The sequence below is a fragment of the Rattus rattus genome, chromosome 6, assembly GCF_011064425.1.
Source record: "Rattus rattus isolate New Zealand chromosome 6, Rrattus_CSIRO_v1, whole genome shotgun sequence".
Lineage (NCBI taxonomy): Eukaryota > Metazoa > Chordata > Mammalia > Rodentia > Muridae > Rattus > Rattus rattus.
The window spans coordinates 24,353,297-24,370,308 of NC_046159.1; the positions used below are offsets into that span (position 1 = coordinate 24,353,297).

Below are 17,012 nucleotides of genomic sequence, written 5' to 3' on the forward strand. Positions count from 1 at the left end.
CACTCCCAGCTTCTCAGGGAGTCGATCCGCTTGAAAGGATGTACCAGCCTCTGATGGTCGCCGGATGATTGCGACAGACTGACTTCTTAAGTTCATTCAGTCATTACATTCATTGTTAAAAATTGAAAGTCAGTTTGGTGGGAGAACCTAAAGCAGTGTATAGAAGAGAAGTGGCGGGGCACGCACACATGTAATCCTACAACTAAGGAGGAATCCTGTGGAATCCAGGCCAGCCAAAGCTACATAGTGAGACTCTGACTTGGGGGTGGGGGTGGGGGTGGGTGTTTCCAGTAATGGAAAACATTCTTGTAACACAATTGTTACTACTAGCATTACGATCACATTGAATTATTTACCTTTGGGGTGACACACTCGTGTGGGTGGTGTGTTTGTGTGTGATCGAACTCAGGTCATTGGGTTCAAAGTTACAGTTTCATTTTATTTATTTTTATTTTTTTTCGCAGTTTCATTTTAAAAGAGCAGTTCAGGCTGGGAATACGGCTCAGTAGTAGAGTACATGCCTACCATGTATTCAAAAGGACCTGTGTTCAGTACACAGCATGGGGTGGGGGAGGAAAAATGAAAAAAAAAAAAAAAGGTTATCTCGTCTTGGTACCTGAAAATTGAGCATTCCATCTGAGGTAAGTATGAGATGCATGCACAATGGATTCTGAAAGCCTGGTACAAAAATAACAGAATAGGTTCTTAACGATTTTTATGTTGGTTAATATTGAGAATTTTGAGATCTGAGACTGGTGTGGCTTAGCCCTGAGTTGAACCCCCAGCACTGCAAACAGAAAAAAAGACAGCAAAGTGAAACAGAGAATTTGGGACATATCAGACTGGCTAAATATTATATAATAAAATGAGCGTGCGTGCTTTAGTTTTCTGCTAACGCGGCTGGAATGTTTTAAACTGCGACCCACGTGTCTGAGTCAAAGGTGCTTTGAACCCAGGGCTTAAGGAGGCACCAGTGAAGATCTTTGAGTAGATAGCTGGGCTTTGAATTTTAACTTAGGGTCAACACTACTTTGGAATTTGCTCCTGGAGACTTTGGGACAGGTGAGATCAGCCACAGTGATGAGAAGCCCGGAGCTGGAATCCTGTTTTTAGGACCAGCCGCGGTAAGGAATGGCTTAAAGGCAGTGTAGACAGGAGAAACTGCATTTCTCAGATTTTTCCTTTCTTCACCCCAGGGCTGCTGCTGCCTTTTTTTTTTTTTTTTTTTTTTTTTATACAGTGTTTTCAGACTCAAAGTGAGTTATGGGACACCTCACCTGTTAGGGAAAGATTAAAGTCAGACACACCGTCCCGTGCAAGTTACTGTTTGTGAGGACCAGTACGAAAGTAAAACACAGAGTCTGAGCGGGCGTAACACAACCACAGTCTTCTGTGTGTGCTTTCCCAGGCCTGAGCGCTCTTTTGTAGGATCCTTTGTCCTCGGCTAAGTTGTCACACTAGCCAACCTCAACAGAGGCTAGCTAGCAGGAGGCCAGACTGAGGCGCCCATTGTGCAGGTGTGTGCATTGGGGACTAGTGTCGCGGGCTATTGTTCCCACTGTTGCCTCTCTCCTAAGCACACCTGCTTTGCTCTTAGCTCCCGACTGGGCACATTTATTAAAGTCCCCTTCACGCTTCCGCCCTTTGACACTCAGCTTGCAAGCAATCTAAGGACCGGCAGTAGAGAGGTGTTGTTACTGCATCTCAGCCCCGAGGCCACTGTTGAGTGTTTTGTCCCTCCCTGGGACTTGGACTTTTCAGTCAATTGGCATCCACTCCCATAATGCACCATGCTCCCCAGGGAACCAGTCACATCCGCTCCCACAGTGCACCGAGGCCCCCGGCACCTGTAACAGCAACTTGGCAACAGCTAATGTGTTGCTCTGTCTTGGACTCTTCTGCTAAGACCACAGTGGCATGAGGCTTTGTGGTTTGAGCATCAGATGAGCTACTGCTTCAGAGAGCATTGGTTTGTTTAGCACATTTTAGATTCTCGGGATTCAGCTAAATTCCAGCTGTAATCTTTCAAACTCATACATTGCTGCAAGCAGAGCCTTCTTCGTTACCTCCTGGTAGATTGCCTCTTCCAGAACTAATCTTTGGCTTTGGAGCGTCTGTCTTTCCCAGATCGCTAGCCCACTTCCACCCTCCGAGTGCCTTTTAAAAAGAAAAAAAGAAAACGCTATTTTTTTATGCATCGTGGGTGTTTGGCCTACACGTTTGTCTGTGCACCAAGTGTGTGCAGTACCGGCATCGGATCTTGGTCTACAGAGCAAGTTCCAGTACAGCCAGGGCCACACATAGAAACGCTGTCTCAAAATCAAAACAAAAACAAAATGTGGACACCTTTGTGGACTTGGTTGGGATGGAACTCAGGTCGCCAGACTTGGTAGCAAGTGCCCTTACCTGCCGAGTCACCTTGACAACCTTCATTTTTTCTAACGTGGCTACAAAAAAAAATGGAGTGTTACACCAAGTGGCTTGGCCACCATTTCCACCGGCTGGCACTAGCCTTGGGACATTGTTATTCCTCTGGCTTCTAAATTCAGTTGCTGTGGTAATTAAACGGGGCTTCCCACTCAGTGCTTCTAGGAAAGAAAAAAACGGAGCGGGGTGCAGCCACAGGTTTCTCGGTTCACTCCACCTCAGTTTTCTCAGCAAGCATCCGTTTTGGGAAAGACCCTCATTTAAGGAGAGAGGGGACGAGGTTTGCTTCAGTTCAGCCCATCTTTGGCCAAGATGCCTTTCCTTCCTCGTGCCTACACCAACCCACCCTTCGGGGGAGGGGTGGCCTCCCCTCCCCCCACCAGGAGTCAGACAGAGCGGAGAGCCTGGGTCTCACGGGTTTATCACATGCTCAGCTGCTTGCTGCTCCACTCTGGAACTCACCTGAAATCGCGCCTGCCTCCTGCAGGCCGTCACTGGCCTCTCCAAGCTCTCATTTCACCTACCTAATTTTTGAGGTTTCTTGTACAATGTGGTAGTCAGATATTCGTCTCAAGTTTGTCTTTCGAGAAACACACAACCTCCAGCTAATAGTATTTTAGCAAACATTCCTTCCGTTAGAATCAGTTGCCTTAGATTGTCGTGGGCGTTTCACCTAGAGCCTAAGCAAGTGCTATCTATACCACTCCCTGCGCTACGCCTCCACCCCACCTCTTTTCTTTTTCTCTTGGAGAGGTGTGCACTCAGCAAATATCTGGAAGTTGAATTTGGTATTTATTGTGTTTCTAGATGCTGCTAATCTCTTAACAGAGGTGAGAGTGGCAGTATTGACGACGGGTGGGGTGGCACATGCTGTGGTGAGGAATCGGCACTCTGTGCCTCACTTGATTCTTCTGGGAGCGTTGGTCAGGCTCCAATCATCCAATTCTGCCTTCACACCCGGATAAGTTTTCTTGAGCTGCCTTGCCTTTCCCTCCTTCAAAACGGGCACACCCAGCCTATAAGGAAAACGCATTCTAAATCTGCTTTCTGCTCCTGGGATGGCTTTAAAGCAGCACTCACTCAAATCTGCCTTACATAGATTAGCTTCCGACTCATCCCCTCCCGAGCGCCTTCAAATTTGCCCGCCCTCCAAACTTTTTTTAGTATTTTTTTCTGTGAAACAAAAAGGTTGTCGGCTCTTGAAAAAGGGAAGGAATTTGGAAGCGCTTTGAGGGGGGAAAAAAAAAACCAAGGGGAGGATGTGGTAAAAAGCAGGAGGGGGTGATGGCGGTTGATTGCTTGCAAAGACGAGGGCCCTGGGGGGTGGAGCGGTGAAGATCAGATAACAGAGGTCACTGAATTCCAGAGGTTATAGGTTAAAGATTGGAGTGGGCTGCTGGCTCCACCCCTTGCAGAGATTATAAATAGGTAGGCTGGGCTCCGGCTTGTGATGATGGTCCTCAACCCTTCTGAGAGCCGCTGCTGAGGACCTGAAGGAAACTTGCTGCGGAGGAAGGACATTGGCTGGATACCTCTAGATCTACCTTAAGACTTGAGAGCTAGGTTGGGACCATGGGGACAGCGAAGGTAAGAGCTGGCTGTTTTTTTGCTGGTTTGGGGTCCTCACCGAGGCAGGTCTTGGTGCGGACCGCCACGCTCCGGTTTCTCCTAAGTCACCGCGCCATCCAAACGGAGGCCTTTTCAGACCAGCTCCAGCAGTCGGTACTAGTGTTACAGTTCCAGGCATCCCAATACCTGATGAGGATCCTTCCCGACACCTTCCTATCATGTGAAAGTCACTTAAGCTGTTTGCCTCTCGGCTGTGTTTGAGGTAGCGGAGATGAGAGCGAAGAGGGCAGGGACTTGGCCGCGGGGATGAGCCGTGGGTCTCGGAGCCAGCTGGAAGGCTTGGGAAAGCATTAGACCTTGAGAAGACCTGGGGTTGGCTTGGGTTTGCAGTTCGGCATCCAGCCATCCGTCCTTGGGATCCCCGGTACTGTGGAGAGGGAAGTCCAATTGTCCTTACTGTGGTGAGTGCAGGATGTGTCTGTGTTAGTGTGGGCGGAGGACGCAGTATTTCTAAGGGAAAGGGCATTTCCATGAAGATTGAAAATAAAGTAAATTAAGAGACCGTGAAAAAAAAAATCAGGAGAAAAGAGGGAATATTTGGAAAAGAGGCTTTTACTACAAGGAAGGGCTTTTAACAGAGCGCCTGGAAGGGACAGCACTTACCACCGGGAGGCTGGGAAGCTGCTGGGAAGGTCAGCTCCCTGGTAGATGCTCCCAGCCTGCCACCCGAGTGACCTTAAGAGAGGTTGTGGCAAGCCAAAGAGCTCGGCCTCAGACTCCAGTTTTGAGTTGCCTTGCCCACTTGAGTGATTTCCCAGCAAGGTGAGAGAGCTGTCTTCCTGATTCTGCTCCGCTAAAAATGGCTCCTAATATTGTGTTCAAAATAAGCAGGCACTCTACTCTGCCCAGCCGGGTGGAGAATAGTACCATATTTAGAGAACAGGAAGACTCTCAAGAGGGCCCAGGATGTTGCTGGAAGGTTGGGTAGTCTAGAGATACGAAAAAATAAAATCTGGGCATAGCAGCTCACACTTATGATCTAACACTTGAGGAGCTGAATTTGAGCTTAGTTTAGGATACAGAGTGTGGAACCTTGTCTCAGAGGAGGGGAAGATGACTGAAAGTAGAAGTGGGTGGTGGGAGAGGAGAGAAAGCAGGAATTCATGGTGTTTGCCCGGGGGATGAGGGGTAGGGGGTGGGGGGTTGAGCATCCCAGTCACCGTGCTGTTGCGGCTGCTCTGGCCTCCACAGTCTGTGAGACGTGCTGAACCACATGGAGTCTGGCCCTGCCCTCTATGCTTTGGGGGGTTGAGTCTGTTATGTTTTGAGACAAGGTCTCATGGTAGCCCAGGCAGGCCATGAACTCCTCCTATCCTCTATCCTCCTGCTTCAGCCTGGTATCGTGGGCATGAGCCACCACACCCTCCATTTACTGTTCCCTAGTGCAGTCAGGTACCTGTTCCTATCTGGTGAGGCTTTTGGACGCCTTTTCTTTAGAGAAATTGAGTTCAGGCAGACTTTGAACTCAAGTTCCTATGGTGTTGGTCTCCTGAGTGCCGAGATTACAGTTGTGTACTACCCTGGCCCGGCTGGTGATTTTTTTTTTTTAAACAGGGTCTCACAGTGTAACCTGGCTGGCCTGGTACGAGCTATGTAGACCAGGCCAAAAGAATTGACTTAAATTCCTCATGAGGTCTTTCTCTCCAAATGTGCCTGAAATCCTGGCATTCTAAGCAAAGGCCAGAGGAGTGCCTTAAGATGGACGCCAACCAGGCATCACTGGAAAGAGGAAGAAAGTCACTAGTCTAAGTTTGTGAGCTATTTCCCCTTGTCTTCTCTCTAGGTGACCCCATCTCTGGTGTTCGCTGTTACTGTTGCCACAATCGGTTCTTTCCAGTTTGGCTACAACACCGGAGTCATCAATGCGCCTGAGACAGTGAGTGTCGGGAGGGACCTAGATGAAAAGAATACCAAACTTATTTTTAAGTAGGATTGCAACTTTAAGATGCCTGGTTAAGATGGGGGAGGGCTAGTATACTGCAGAAGAAGCTCTGCCCTCTCACCAAGTTGTGATCCATTTCCTATATTATTCCTCAGGGATTACTAAGAATGTGGGAAGTCGTGACTGGGTGGGGTGCCCCTTCGAGCATCTGTGCTGCCACCTACTGGATGTTTAGGGTGATGCCCTTTTCCAAGCACGTGCCTCTCCTCCCTCCTGTTCCTGTCCTCTGAAGAACCCATCCTTGTATTTTTAGCCTCATCCAGATTTAATGGTCTGTCCTCACACTGTGCATTTTCTCATGCAGATCATTAAGGACTTTCTTAACTACACGTTGGAAGAGCGGTTGGAAGACCTACCAAGCGAGGGGCTGCTGACCACGCTCTGGTCGTTATGTGTGGCCATCTTCTCCGTTGGGGGCATGATTGGCTCTTTTTCTGTCGGACTCTTTGTCAACCGCTTTGGCAGGTACTGGTCACACACTGGAGCAAGGAATGTACTGGTTACGTGGGACACAGCATGGAGCTCGTGCGAATATATTGATTTATACTCAGAGAAAGCTAACCCACCTAGCCTAGAGACCTGCTGTGTGAGCCCTTGTCTCCAAAGTTCCCATTTTAGTTCCTAGGCTACATTAATCTTGCTAGAGTGGGGTCAGCTATGGAGTTCCTTAAACTTCTTTTAAGGTCAGGAGTTTTTTTGTTTGTTTTCATTTTGTTTTGTTTTGGAGGTTTTGTTTTTTGTATTTTTGAGACAAGGCTTCTCTGTGTAGCCATGGCTGTCCTTGAACTCGGAAATAAATCTGCCTCTGCCTCCCGAGTGCTGGGACCACAGCCTGTCATAACTTTTTTTTTTCACCCAAGATTTTTAAATTATTTTTTTCCCTCTTATGGTATTTGTGCACCTTGACTGCACACTTAGGATTCCCTAGGGGGACTTTTAGGAAGCCCAGTGATACATCATACTAGAAGCCAATTAAGTGAGCCTCTAGGGATGAGAATCGTGTATCGTTTTTCCCAGCTCCCCTTATAACCTATTGGTCTATTGGAGCAAAGGGCAAAGGTGCACTAGGCCTGGTGGTGCTCAGGAGGCCAAGCAGGTGGATCTGGGTGTGGGGCTGACCGGGGCTGCAGGATGGGACCTTTTTAACTGCCAGAATTCCGAGCTGCCTCGGCCTGCCTCGGCCGCTGACGGTTCTTGGGGCTAGTCTTTCTGTCTCTAAGCTGTGTCAGTGACTTTGGTGCCACCTTAGCTTGTAAAGCATTAGTCACAGCAGTTTTCAGTAACTAACTACTAGTACTAATTAGCCCTTAACTACTGATACAGCTGATGTTGCACTAAATATCCTACCATCTTGGCAGTATGAGTTCTATAATGAAATGTGAGAAAATGGGGCTCGAACGGTAGCTCAGTGCGGAGAAGCATGTGTTATGACGCCGGATGACCTGAGGGGAGACCTTGGAATCCACGGAAAAGTGGAGAGAGAACTAGCTCTAGCCAGCCTCAAAGTTGTCCTCTGAGTACCACATGTGGCACCTGGACACACAACGCAGTGCTTTTTTTTTTTTTTTTTTTTTTTTTTTTTAAATAAAAAGAAGCCGTGAGGTATAGTACAGTGTTGAGGTGGTCCCCTCAAATCCACAGCAGCAAAAGGGAGAGAGATTTAAAGCTACAGGGACTTTCTTGTGTTCTAACCACTCTGTCTTTAACCTTGCAGACGCAACTCCATGCTTCTAGTCAACCTGATTGCCATCCTTGGGGGTTGCCTTATGGGCTTCGCCAAGATAGCGGAGTCGGTTGAAATGCTGATCCTGGGCCGCCTGATTATTGGCGTCTTCTGTGGTCTGTGCACGGGCTTTGTGCCGATGTACATTGGAGAGGTGTCTCCCACTGCCCTACGGGGTGCATTTGGCACGCTAAACCAGCTGGGCATCGTTGTTGGGATCCTGGTGGCTCAGGTACCCTACAGTTTTACATATTTAATGGACGTCAGTTCTGTGCTCCATGAATGAGCTGACACACATGAAACCGTCTATCTAGATCTAGCATGCGTGTTTGTGTTTATATGTATGTTTCAGACATTAGTAGTTCATATGGTACCTAATGATGCAGGCAGGACTCAGAAAGGAATAGAAACAATTTGTTTTCCCTTTCCTATTTATAGTGAAAGGATAAGTGATTTTTTTTTTTTAAATAGTGCATTTATGGCATAGAAATGTAATTGGAGTTAAGCATTCTCTTTGTCTGGATTCAAGGTCTTTGGTTTGGACTTTATTCTGGGCTCTGAGGAGCTGTGGCCTGGATTACTGGGCTTAACCATCATTCCAGCTATCCTACAGAGCGCAGCCCTTCCGTTTTGCCCCGAGAGTCCAAGGTTCTTGCTCATTAACAGAAAGGAGGAAGACCAAGCGACGGAGAGTGAGTGCTGCTTGTGTGTCCCCTCGAGCTTGGTTTTGTGGGTGGTTAAGGGTGGAGTACATTGGGTGTGTTTCTTGTCACCTCCCCTTCCTGGATCTTTGTGTGCATGAAGAGTTTTCCGATTATGAACTTTTGCTGACCTGGCCAGATCTGTGACTGAGAGAGCAGGGATTTGAAGACAACTGTGGCAAAGAAAGCAGTGATCCAATTGAGTTCAGACAAACATGTAAATAAACACCAGGAAGCACATACAAATATTAACAGAGCAGCCCTTTCTCAGATCTTTCTCAGGGCAGACCACTTTAAACACAATTGCCTGGCACGGGCTATAGATTATATCTGGGAAAGCATGAAAGCAAGGCAGAGGCCAGCCCAGACTCAGGGCACACTGACCAGATTGGGTCCTGTAGGTATGATCTGACATCCAACAAGAATAAGCACGTCTTGTAAATTCATTGTAAATGTCAGTCACAGGAGGCACAGAGTCACGTCCAAGAACAATCCAGGAACAAAATGCACCTGAGTACAAGACACTCTGCCTTTTTTCCTGGCGCCTCTCCTCACAGCTCCCCAAGGCATTGTTGACCATGGTCATTCATTTGACCATGTTCTGACACTGATGTCTGAGTCAGAACCTGAGAATGAAGTAGGAAGACAAGCAAAGATGGATGCTCTAGGTGCCGGCTGACTGACAGGAAACAATTTGATGGCAGGGGATGGGGAACACACACAGTACCTTATTCTTTTTGCCTCTTTTCCCCAGTCCTCCAGCGGTTGTGGGGCACCCCGGATGTGATCCAGGAGATCCAGGAGATGAAAGACGAGAGTATCAGGATGTCACAGGAGAAGCAGGTCACTGTGCTGGAGCTCTTTAAGTCTCCTAGCTACTTCCAGCCCCTTCTCATCTCCATTGTCCTCCAGTTGTCTCAGCAGTTCTCTGGGATCAATGCTGTGAGTATCTGCCGTGGGCCTGGCCTGGAGACGCCCGGCAATGTTCTCCCGAAATCACTTGCTGTTGTAGGCAGGTTGGCATGTGTCTGTAGACTGGAGTTACTCCAGAAGCTGGAACAGGAGGGTCATTAGTTAGTGCCCACACCCAGGAATTCGAGGTCAGTGGCAGGAGCTACAATACAGTAATAGCAACAGCAATAGTCAGAACCCCATGACAATAGGAAAGCCGGAAGTAGCAGTCCTAGTTTTGTAATTTCAGAGCTTGAGACAGGATCACCCAGGCCAACTGGAGCTTTAAAAACAAAAAACAAAAAACAAAAAACAAAAAAACAATGTAGATAAGTTGGCAGGGTGCTTTCCTAGCAAGCACGAGCCCTTTGGTTTGATCCTTGGCACTATGTAAATCTGGTGTGGTAGGGCCCCATGGCTACAGTCCCAGCACTCAGAAGGTAGGGGCAGGAAGATGAGGAGTTCGAGATAACTCTCAAATATAGAGTTGAGGACCAGCCTTGGCTGTGTGAGACTTTCTCCAAGGAAAGAGGTGTGGGGGGCAGGACCCAAATCTGAGCATTAGTTTGAAAAGCTTCCTACAGGACTCCTCACCTTTACTCTCCCAAGGAATTTTGACAGACCCCACTCATTTCCTTATTTGAAAATGATAGCATAGTCACATGTTACTAAAGTAAAACGAATAATGCTGAGCACAGCCGGGGACCTGCAGGGCTGGGATGGTTGTGAAAGCCAGGATGCACACAGCCTCGGGAATGTGCACTCTCCTGGTACAGCACCAGCTCCAGGCTGCCCCACACTGATCCTGCAAAACAGGACCCAAAAGACCGCAAACTGCCCCTGTCCCACCTCACTGAATTCATTACTGGACTAACTCCCACTTTATTCAACCAGCAGAGTTTGGCCTGGGTATATATACTCTACCCCAAACTTGCAGGGAAGTATTTTTCCTGAGTCTCTTAGGAAAGTGGTTTGGATTTAACTTCTTAAAAAGTAAAGCCAGCTGGGCATGGTGACTGACACCTTTAATCCCAACAGGGGGAAGGTCTACAAAGTGAGTTCTTTGACAGGACTCCATAGAGAGCCCTTGTCTCAAAAGCAACAACCAAAAGGAGACAAGAGAAAGAAAGACTAAGACTTTAATGTCTGATTAGCAAAGTAGACATAAGAAAGTGATGGGGCTGGGTGGGCGTGGTGTGACGGTCTTGTAATTCCTGCACTAGAGAGGCAGAGGCTACAAAGTAACATTTGTTAACCCCTGCTCCTACCCCAGCCCCCAAAGAAAAAAGCCCAATAAAGAGTGGGGCTGAGGCTTAAAGCAGGGGAACAATGGGAGGGAAGGAGAGGGTGCAGCGGTCATGCGCTGGCCAAGGACTCCAGCGTTCCTGGGGTGCGGTCCATCGGTGATGCCGCTTCTGTCTCCTTCTAGGTGTTCTATTACTCGACGGGAATCTTCCAGGATGCGGGTGTCCAGGAGCCCATCTATGCCACGATTGGAGCGGGTGTGGTCAACACTATCTTCACTGTAGTCTCTGTAAGTTGGACAGTTTGCATGGGGCACGGGGACTAGAAACAAGAATTCCTTCTAGTTAAAACCATTTTATTGTTTTCCCCTGGGAAAAATGCTATTGGATGGCGGGTGTAAGTGATCTTCACTCCCCCAGCAGACAGAGCCGGTGGGAAAGGGGAAGTGTGGGAAGACTAGCTGTGCCTGAAGACGAGTGAGGCAGTCGTAGCTTCCTGCTCACTTCGTGTTCGTGGAGTCAGACATGTCTTGCCTTCTAGCTGTTCCTGGTGGAGCGGGCAGGAAGGAGAACCCTGCACATGATAGGCCTGGGAGGCATGGCTGTTTGCTCCGTTTTCATGACGATTTCTCTGTTACTGAAGGTGAGTGCTCTAGGAGTGGAGGAAGGGATGGGGTTGGGTGAGGCCAGTTTACTCTCTGTGGCAGGGGCTGGGGTATTGACCTTCGAGGTCATCAATAAAGTCAAATTTATTGAAGGTGTGCCTTTAGAGATAGGTAAATGGGTATTGTGGTGGTGCATGTAATCCCACTCGTAAGACGCATTGTCGATTTCAGTTCTAAGGCAAAGGCGTATGCAACCTAGGATGGCCTTGAGTGTCTCCTCTCCCAGCTGCTTTGTACCATGTGGGTCTGGGTCACCTGAGCAGTGTCCTCAGGCTTGATGACGAGCACCTTTATCTGCTGAGCCATCTTGCAAGCCATATCTCATTTAATTCCTAACAGTCATCTTGAAGGCCAGACCTTGGCTGTATAGTACACACCTTGTAATCTCAATCTTAGCAAAGGCAGGCGGTGCTCTACATGTTTGAAGCCAGCCAGGGCTACTTGGCGAGTTTGAGGACAGCCAGGGCCACACAGAGAAACCTTGTGAAAAACCAACAAACCAGAAATCCCTTTGAGATAGTTCCATTTCACAGATGTTGAAATGGTCTTGGTGTGGAGTGAGAAGGCAGGTCTTACAGCTTGGATTCAGAAGCCCTGGGCTTTTGACTCCCAAGTTGAGTGACCGTTTTAGACCACAGCTCTGAAAATGGACCCCTATGTCATGCTGCATTTAAATGGGCTTTGCTTTTGTTTCCTTTTGCAGGATGAATATGAAGCCATGAGCTTTGTCTGTATTGTGGCTATCTTGGTCTACGTGGCCTTCTTTGAGATTGGCCCTGGCCCCATTCCCTGGTTTATTGTGGCTGAACTCTTCAGCCAGGGCCCCCGACCAGCTGCCATGGCTGTGGCTGGCTGTTCTAACTGGACCTCCAACTTTTTGGTGGGAATGTTCTTCCCCTCGGCTGCGGTAAGTAAACTTAAACATGGTCTCTCACAAACCAGCAGACTTAGTCCAACACAAGTAAGATTCACCTTGGCACCTTGGTAGGGGGCACCTTGGTAGGGGTCACGCTCCAGGGGAAGTGATTGTGTGGAGCACCTTAAATAAATACTTGCTGCTTCGTTCTCAAGAAAACGAGAGAGGAAGGATGAGCCGGGCAGGGCTCATGGCTGCCATCTCAGAGCTTGGGAGGCTGTGGCAAGAGGAGTGGTTATGAGGTTTGAGGCCAGCCTGGGCTACAGTTGAGACCCTGTATCAAAAAAGAAAAAAAGAGGGAAACCTGGAAACTGGGCCTGAGACAGCGTAAGAACAGAAGGGCAGTGCCAGGTACCCAAACTTCTCAGACCAATGTTGAAATCATCATTTCAGTCATCACTGAGAACCAAGTGCTCCTGGGTGCTCCTAAGTGCTAGGTAGGCAGTCTTCAGGATTTCCTGTTAGAAAATGACCTGGGGCTGATTTCTTATAGAACCATTTCCTATTCCCATGAGTCTTTTCTACACAGCTGTATTTTAAACATTGTGGATCATTTGTCTTAATATCAAAGATCCCCAGAAGGACCAGAAGCGGTGACACTTTTTTTTTTCTTATGTGTTTTGCCTGTGTGTGTCTGTGCACCACTTTAGTGCCTGGGTTGCCTTGTGGATGCAGGGAATAACAGAGCCTGGGCCCTCTGGAAGAGCGCTCGGCTATCATAACCACCGAGACATACATCTCTCCGGTCCTAGCACTCAGGAAGCAGAGGCAGATGGATCTCTTGAGTTCAAGGGCAGTATAGTCCCATAGTGAGTTCCAGGACAGCCAGCGCTAAAAACATGAGGCCCTACCTCAAAGACCAGGAGCACAGCCGGAGAGAGATCCACAGGAAGTGTTTGGGAGCAGGTGGTTCTGGTGACTAGAAAGAAGAATGACATTCATTGTAGAGATGCATAGTGGCATCGTAAGTGAACCGGCCAGTGGTGCTGTTCATTGTGGAAGACTTGTAGCTTAAGGCCAGTCAGATAGAAATGTGAGGCTCCCTCGTACTGATGAACACACAATGTGGATACGCTTGTATGAAAGTCACCCACCAGTGAGCAGCCTTCTTTGTCCCTTCTCCTAGGCCTACTTGGGAGCCTACGTTTTTATCATCTTCGCTGCCTTCCTCGTTTTCTTCCTAATCTTCACCTTCTTCAAAGTCCCAGAGACCAAAGGCAGGACTTTCGAGGACATTACCCGGGCCTTCGAGGGGCAGGCGCAGTCTGGGAAAGGCTCTGCTGGTGTGGAGTTGAACAGCATGCAGCCTGTCAAGGAGACCCCTGGCAATGCCTGAGCCGGACCTCCTCCCTCACCTCCCTCCACTGTGGAAAGCAACCTCCCCTGAAGTGGGGAGACCTCATCAGGATGAACCAGGACTGCTTCTGAGCGCTGCTATTCACACCCCACACACTCCATGAAAACTCAGCTGCACCCCATGCTGGGGTTGGTCAAATCGCCAATGGCTTTTAAGTGTTTGATCTGGGGGATACTTCTCTTGTAATCGGGAGAGACCAAGTAAGCCTACCTTCATATTGGGAGGGGAGGGGCCACAGCTCCCCTTAGGTTCTAAAACCTGCTCATTAAGACAACTAGGGAGTAGGAGTGGGGTGCAGCACTGCCCCCACCACCACCTTAGCTTGCCAGGAAACAGATCTTCATACCCAGTGTGGAGGGCCCTGGGGATTGAACAAGGGAGCCCTCCTCACTTGATACAGCTCTGCACAGCAAAATAACTTGAGTTTTATTTATTTTATCTTCAGGTTGAATTGCATAAATATTTATTTTTTTAAGTGTAATTTTACCAAATAATGAAAGAGTGACGAAATTGAGGTTGGAGGGAGGTGTTTTAAAGGAGGTTCTGGAGGAAAGAAAGTTTGGTGCTGGAGAGAGAGAGAGGGTACAACAGGGAGGGAGGACGGATGTTTACTGGTGGCCTTGAGCCACCGCCATTGTTACTGGAGGGAGGCTCTCCCTTGTTATTTCTCAGAAGACAATGTCTGTACCAAAAGGCTCATGGCTTTCTCTGGGCCTTTCCTTTTAAGGTTATAGTTTTTTATGTAGTGTTACTAAAATCTAGGCTTGTTACTAAAGTGGGCTTTGTAGTTATTGGTATCGGTGGATTTTTATGTTACTTGGAGTCCAGAACAGGGAGGGCTCACCACAAACCTCTCCTTTCCCTGGACCAAACACCCTCTCCGTCCTGTGAACTCACCTTTTCTTCTCTGTGGGTCACTCCCATTACCACACTGGTGAGCGAGCCAAATGGATGAGAGACACAAAGACCGTAGTTCTTGAGAGACATTATTCTTTTCAACTTTGTTTTTTAAGAGATTTTATGTGTTGATTTGTTTTGTTTTGGTTTAAAGGGATTCATAGCTAACTTGGATTTTTGTTACCTCAGCTCTGGGAGAGGATTTTTGCTGAATGACTATTAATTACCTGAGCATTGTCGCTCTGAGGTCATGGCATGCTAGCCTATGTCTGTTACAGTCTCAGGCTGCCCTTGTTTCCTCGTTCCTGTGCTATTGTGCTACACGCTCAAGGGGCCTTGACTCTGCTTACACACATTAGGGGCAGTGTGAGTAAATGTGCAGTGTCCACACTTGAGGACATGAATGTCTGCACTGTCACTTTGCTCTGGGTGTGAAGTCCCTGGTCCCCTTGCTCCTGTAGCTTTCTTTTGATCGATTACTGGAACTCAACCCTGTGTACAAGAGCAGCACTGCCTCTGGTGGGTGGTGTTTGCAGCCAGGATTAGATGCCAATCTCGGGTTCCCTGGCCTTGTTGGAAAGGTGTGCTTCCTTGAGGTCTGAGGATGGAAGGCTCTGCCTCACTCTAGCTAGGAGGCGCAATGGGAAAGTATGAGGTCAGGGCAGTGGCTCCTGAAGAGCCAGCTGTGGACAGAGGGAGTGAGGCTTTATTTAAAGTGACAGGAAGAAACATGGCGTTTTGGTATATTGGGAGCAATGCCAAGATTCCCTCCCGCCCTACATAGGTCACAGACACCTTCCCAACCATCCCCTCCTCCACTTCCATAAACGAAGACAGCCCTGATGACCCTCACCCCTTTTGCATAGGTCACTGGATCCCACTGTCCTTCCTCGGTGCTTACACACTTTACAGACCCTTTAGGCGAGCCCTTGCATAGAGCGGTATCTCAGTGCTCCATTCCAGTACTCATTCCCTGTGGCCATTGAGACTTTGGATTTAAAAACTCACATTGCTAGGGAGAGGGGCTTTGCTGGGAAAGGTGACTCCTCTGTAACCTAGCCTCTTGTGCTCCTCCATGACAGAAATGCTGGGTGGAGTTTTACATTTGCCTATGGCCAGCTTGTGAATATCTTCATATACACTTTCTATTCATGTTACTGTAGTTTCTGTTTTGAAATAAAACTTCTGAATGTATGTGTCCTGTCATGAGCTTATTTTCCCCCATCTTGATCTTTCTCATTGGGCTTTAAATAAACAAAAAACCACTTTTAAATCATGGCTGTGGGGCTTGGAATACTCACTTGGTAGAATATCCTTTGGGCTCAGAGTCCTGAGTTCAAACCCCAAACCCCCAGCACTGCACAGACCAGATTGATTGTAGAGCAAGCACTCGTGGGGTGGATGGAGCCAGGGACATAAGTAAAGGTTGGCCCTCTGGTAGACAGCAAGTTTGAGACCCAACTACAAACCAGCAGTCGAGATTAGCAGGACTTCCTACATGGGCTAGCAGGAGAGGGCTTTCCACATTGCTCTTGGCTCTCCCTGTTTTTCTCCATATCTTTCTCAGGCTTTTCCACAGATCCACCATCTCCTAGAGGTGCACAAGCAGCTAATTCCCTCTCAGCCTGCAGTGCAGAGTTGCTGCCCTTGGGTTGGTTTACCCTCTGTTCCCAGCCCTTGTTCTGATGCACCTGTTCCCACCCCACACCTTCATCCGTGAGTGCCGCTGACTGTGGGCTACGAATATTGACTGGGTCTCCTTGGCTTGGAGCCCCTCGGTGTAAAGATTAAAGGGGTGCATCATCGTGTCCAGTGGGCTTATTGACTTTAGAGGGGACATACCAGTCTAAGTTCACTATGTAGACCAAGCTGGCCACCCAGAACCTGGCAGTCCTGCCTCTGCCTTTTCAGCGCTGGAATTAGAGGAGTGTGCTCCTCCTACACTTGGCTTTCAAATAAAGACTTCTCATTCCAGAACTTTCCTTAGATCGTGGTTCTGTGAAGGAGAGGAGGATGATCCTTCCCTGCCTATCAGAAAAGCTTAGTTGCAGCTGGGAGCTGGTGGCAGGTAATTTTAATCCCAGCACTCGGGGCAGAGGTAAGCAGATCTCTGAGTCTGATCCAGTCTGGTCTGCAAAGTGTTTCCAGGACAACCAGGACTACTCAGAGAAACCCTGTCTCAAGAATAAAAGAATAAATTAAAAAAATAAATAATTGGAATTTCACGTCCTACCATCCTCATTGGAACCCACCACATATATGAGAACAGCGATGTATTAGTGTTCTCTAGAGTAACAGAACCGATAGAATGCATCTCTCTATAAATAAAAAAGGGATTTGTTAGAATGACCTAAAGGTTGCAGGCCAGCTAATCCAAAATGGCTGGCTGTGAACAGAAAGTCCAAAACTCCAGTAGTTGCTTGTAGACTTAAAAAGGCTGGATGTCTCTGCCAATCTTCTGTATATGCTGACTGAAGATTTAGACTGTGATGTGGTAAAGGAATCGATGTATGTACTGGCATGGTGAGGACAAACAGGCAATATGCAAAAGCTTCCCTCT

General features: G+C 48.1%; 1 protein-coding gene across 3 annotated transcripts in view; it reads left to right on the forward strand.

The window, feature by feature from the left end:
* Nucleotides 1-15,646, forward strand: part of Slc2a3 (solute carrier family 2 member 3) — a 63,766-nt gene extending 48,120 nt beyond the window's left edge. For 2 of the 3 annotated variants that reach the window (XM_032905737.1, XM_032905736.1), the window contains exons 3-11: nucleotides 5,840-5,932; nucleotides 6,303-6,463; nucleotides 7,713-7,953; nucleotides 8,251-8,413; nucleotides 9,177-9,364; nucleotides 10,803-10,907; nucleotides 11,159-11,260; nucleotides 11,986-12,189; nucleotides 13,325-15,646. In XM_032905737.1, coding sequence (XP_032761628.1) covers nucleotides 5,840-5,932; nucleotides 6,303-6,463; nucleotides 7,713-7,953; nucleotides 8,251-8,413; nucleotides 9,177-9,364; nucleotides 10,803-10,907; nucleotides 11,159-11,260; nucleotides 11,986-12,189; nucleotides 13,325-13,534 — 1,467 coding nt within the window. In that variant the 3' untranslated portion in view covers nucleotides 13,535-15,646. Of the gene's footprint in view, nucleotides 1-3,686; nucleotides 4,015-5,839; nucleotides 5,933-6,302; nucleotides 6,464-7,712; nucleotides 7,954-8,250; nucleotides 8,414-9,176; nucleotides 9,365-10,802; nucleotides 10,908-11,158; nucleotides 11,261-11,985; nucleotides 12,190-13,324 lie in introns of those variants that run through there. The other variant, XM_032905738.1, reaches the window with a different exon arrangement.
* Nucleotides 15,647-17,012: the final 1,366 nt, after the last annotated feature.